At 43.4% G+C, this 2,500-nt stretch overlaps 1 protein-coding gene across 2 annotated transcripts in view; it reads left to right on the forward strand.

Annotated features, from left to right (window-relative positions):
- LOC138968933 (E3 ubiquitin-protein ligase TRIM63-like) overlaps positions 1–2,500 on the forward strand; it is a 12,331-nt gene that overhangs the window by 2,517 nt on the left and 7,314 nt on the right. For both annotated transcript variants that reach the window (XM_070341609.1, XM_070341610.1), the window contains exon 2: positions 2,401–2,500. This exon is cut by the window's right edge and continues 315 nt beyond it. In XM_070341609.1, coding sequence (XP_070197710.1) covers positions 2,401–2,500 — 100 coding nt within the window. The remainder of the gene's footprint in view (positions 1–2,400) is intronic.

The raw sequence follows: 2,500 nt of genomic DNA on the forward strand, positions 1-2,500 counted from the left end.
GACGCATGGTTCCGGTTTACCCATCTGTACCACACGGTGTTTCACTGAATCGACAACAGCATACACTGACAACTTGAAATTCTTCTCGGGAATGTTTTTCAGCTTTACAAATGTCGATAGCATACCCTTTTCTCAGTGCTAACTTCCCGGGGATGAAACAGGACTAAACCAATTATTTTCTGTCCCTAAACACAACACAATGCCCAAAGTCGAAAGATGTAGTACAAGCAGGGGAGTAAAACGGAACAGCCGTTTTTGTGTGCCAGTTGCCGACTGACACAAACTTTCGCATTCGGCTTTTCTTATCTCGTAACTCCACACTAAATACCCCACTTCCCCTTTGAAGTATTGATGTACAACCCATGGCACTAACATTCATGCAGTCGTTTATAACTGAGGTTGAAAAATTCGCTTCATGACGAGACAAGCATAAATGCCATTCACCCAAACTGAAAACTTCGCTGCCGTCTGCTCGCGTTGTACGGATTAGCTGTTCTCTTCTCCTCCCCCTTGTTGCATCCTAGTTCTTCAGTTGTTTCTAGTTTTCCGTTGATGTTGTGTTTTGGTCTTCTTCATAAGTAGTCTTGTTCAAAATTAAAAAAAACTTAAACTTCTTTTTGTTGTATACGAATGAACTAATAAAAAGCTGTTTAACAGCTGTGTTGTCAAATCGAGTTTTTTTTCCAAAGTCAGTGTGGCGCCGGCTGCACAAAACTAATGCGCATAAGAAACGGCGTCTGCTATCAAAACCTGAGATCAACGCATCGACACAAAGGGTCCGATATTTAGACTCGAACAAGTATAATGCGACTCGTCTTCGACTCGTCGGCATTATACTTGTCTCGTCTAAATATCGGACCCTATTGCTACGCTGAAAACACAATAGCTGTTAATATCGATGCCAGGAATATTGATGAAGTGCGATTACTGCCGCGCAGTTTGTGCACACCCGCACAGAAACACGTATTCGCTCTTGTTTACTGACTATATACACACATGGAGCCATTGACACACGAGAAAACACGCACACAAACGCACGCACGCACACCGTGTACACACGCACGCACGCACACCGGCATACATACACACACACGCACACACACACACTGCATACGCACGCACGCACGCACGCACACACACACACACACACACACACACACACACAATCACACGACAGAGTAGATAGTCAAAGAGCAAATTCCATACATGCGCACTGCTGTTTTTTCCACTCCTTTATCCCACACTTACAGTTTCTTGATCTCACGCTCTGGTCGATACTGTCCTGCGCCGAAGAAAGCGTGATCATTCACAGTCGGGAGAAACGCATACAAGATTTTATTGTTCTTATCAGAGATTACTTGGAGCTGTGCCACAACTAGGCCGTTCAAGCTATTGCAAGGTCCTAATTTTGTAACAGTGGTACGGTGGAACCCATCTTGTACCACTGTGACGCGATGAAGCCAGACTATGTTTTAGCAGCTGGTTATATTATCGGAATACACATCTAGTATGTTTTAGTAGTTTTAGTCGTTCTTTAACCACTGTGATGTGTTGGAAGAGTTTATTTTTATGTGCTGTTTTAGAGGTACATTTTATCAGTATGGAACATGTTCAGTTCGGGAACAGGGGTTGGAGAGGGGGGGGGGGGAGTGGTGGGGGGGGGGGGGGGGGTCCTAGGGGTTCCGATAGCTCTTAGAGTTTCATAGTTCTCACCATGTCTGTATAGTGTATGTATTAGTTACTGTGATACCAAATTGTCTTACCCATGTATGTATGATGCTATGCGCCAGTGATGTATGAATGCTATTTATTTTTGTTTTTATCACACAGCAAGCTGCTTTCCTCGTGTATTTTTTATGTTCATTCATGTATTGTACACTTGGCAATAAATTATCTATCTATCTAATAACCCCTGATTTCAAGACCACCTTTCCCCTTCAAGATCCTGTTTTTCTCTCCCAAATACTCTGTTCATAACGTCTGTAAATTGAGCTCCATTTTCAGACTGTATCTTTTCTAAGACCTGGTTTGCCTGTTGCTTGCATTGAACGCATCTCCGTTTTATATTAAAGGCCTTTTAATCGAGGTTCCACGAACTTTACGAGTTCTTCTTGAACACCCATTTCACTTACTTACTTACTTACTTACTTACTTACTTACTTACTTACTTACTTACTTACTTACTTACTTACTTACTTACTTACTTACTCACTTACTGACTTACTTACTTACTTAGCACGGGGTTGTATATATAACCACCACCTGAGTCCAACACCGAGGTCTGTCTGCAGAAATTGAGTCATTCAAGGTAGCCCCAGATCTATCCCTGCTCCCTCGTTTAACATACTTACCTGTCTAAGAATTCCTTCTTATCATCTCACCGATGTCCTCTGCCCACAGATTCAGGATGTCCTCGGAAGACAACTCAGGGTCAACAGCCACAGCAGCAGCTGCAGTAGCGGCAGCAGCAACGGGAGGGGCGGGAGGAGATGCCGCCAAC

This window comes from Littorina saxatilis, linkage group LG6, assembly GCF_037325665.1.
Source record: "Littorina saxatilis isolate snail1 linkage group LG6, US_GU_Lsax_2.0, whole genome shotgun sequence".
Classification (NCBI taxonomy): domain Eukaryota; kingdom Metazoa; phylum Mollusca; class Gastropoda; order Littorinimorpha; family Littorinidae; genus Littorina; species Littorina saxatilis.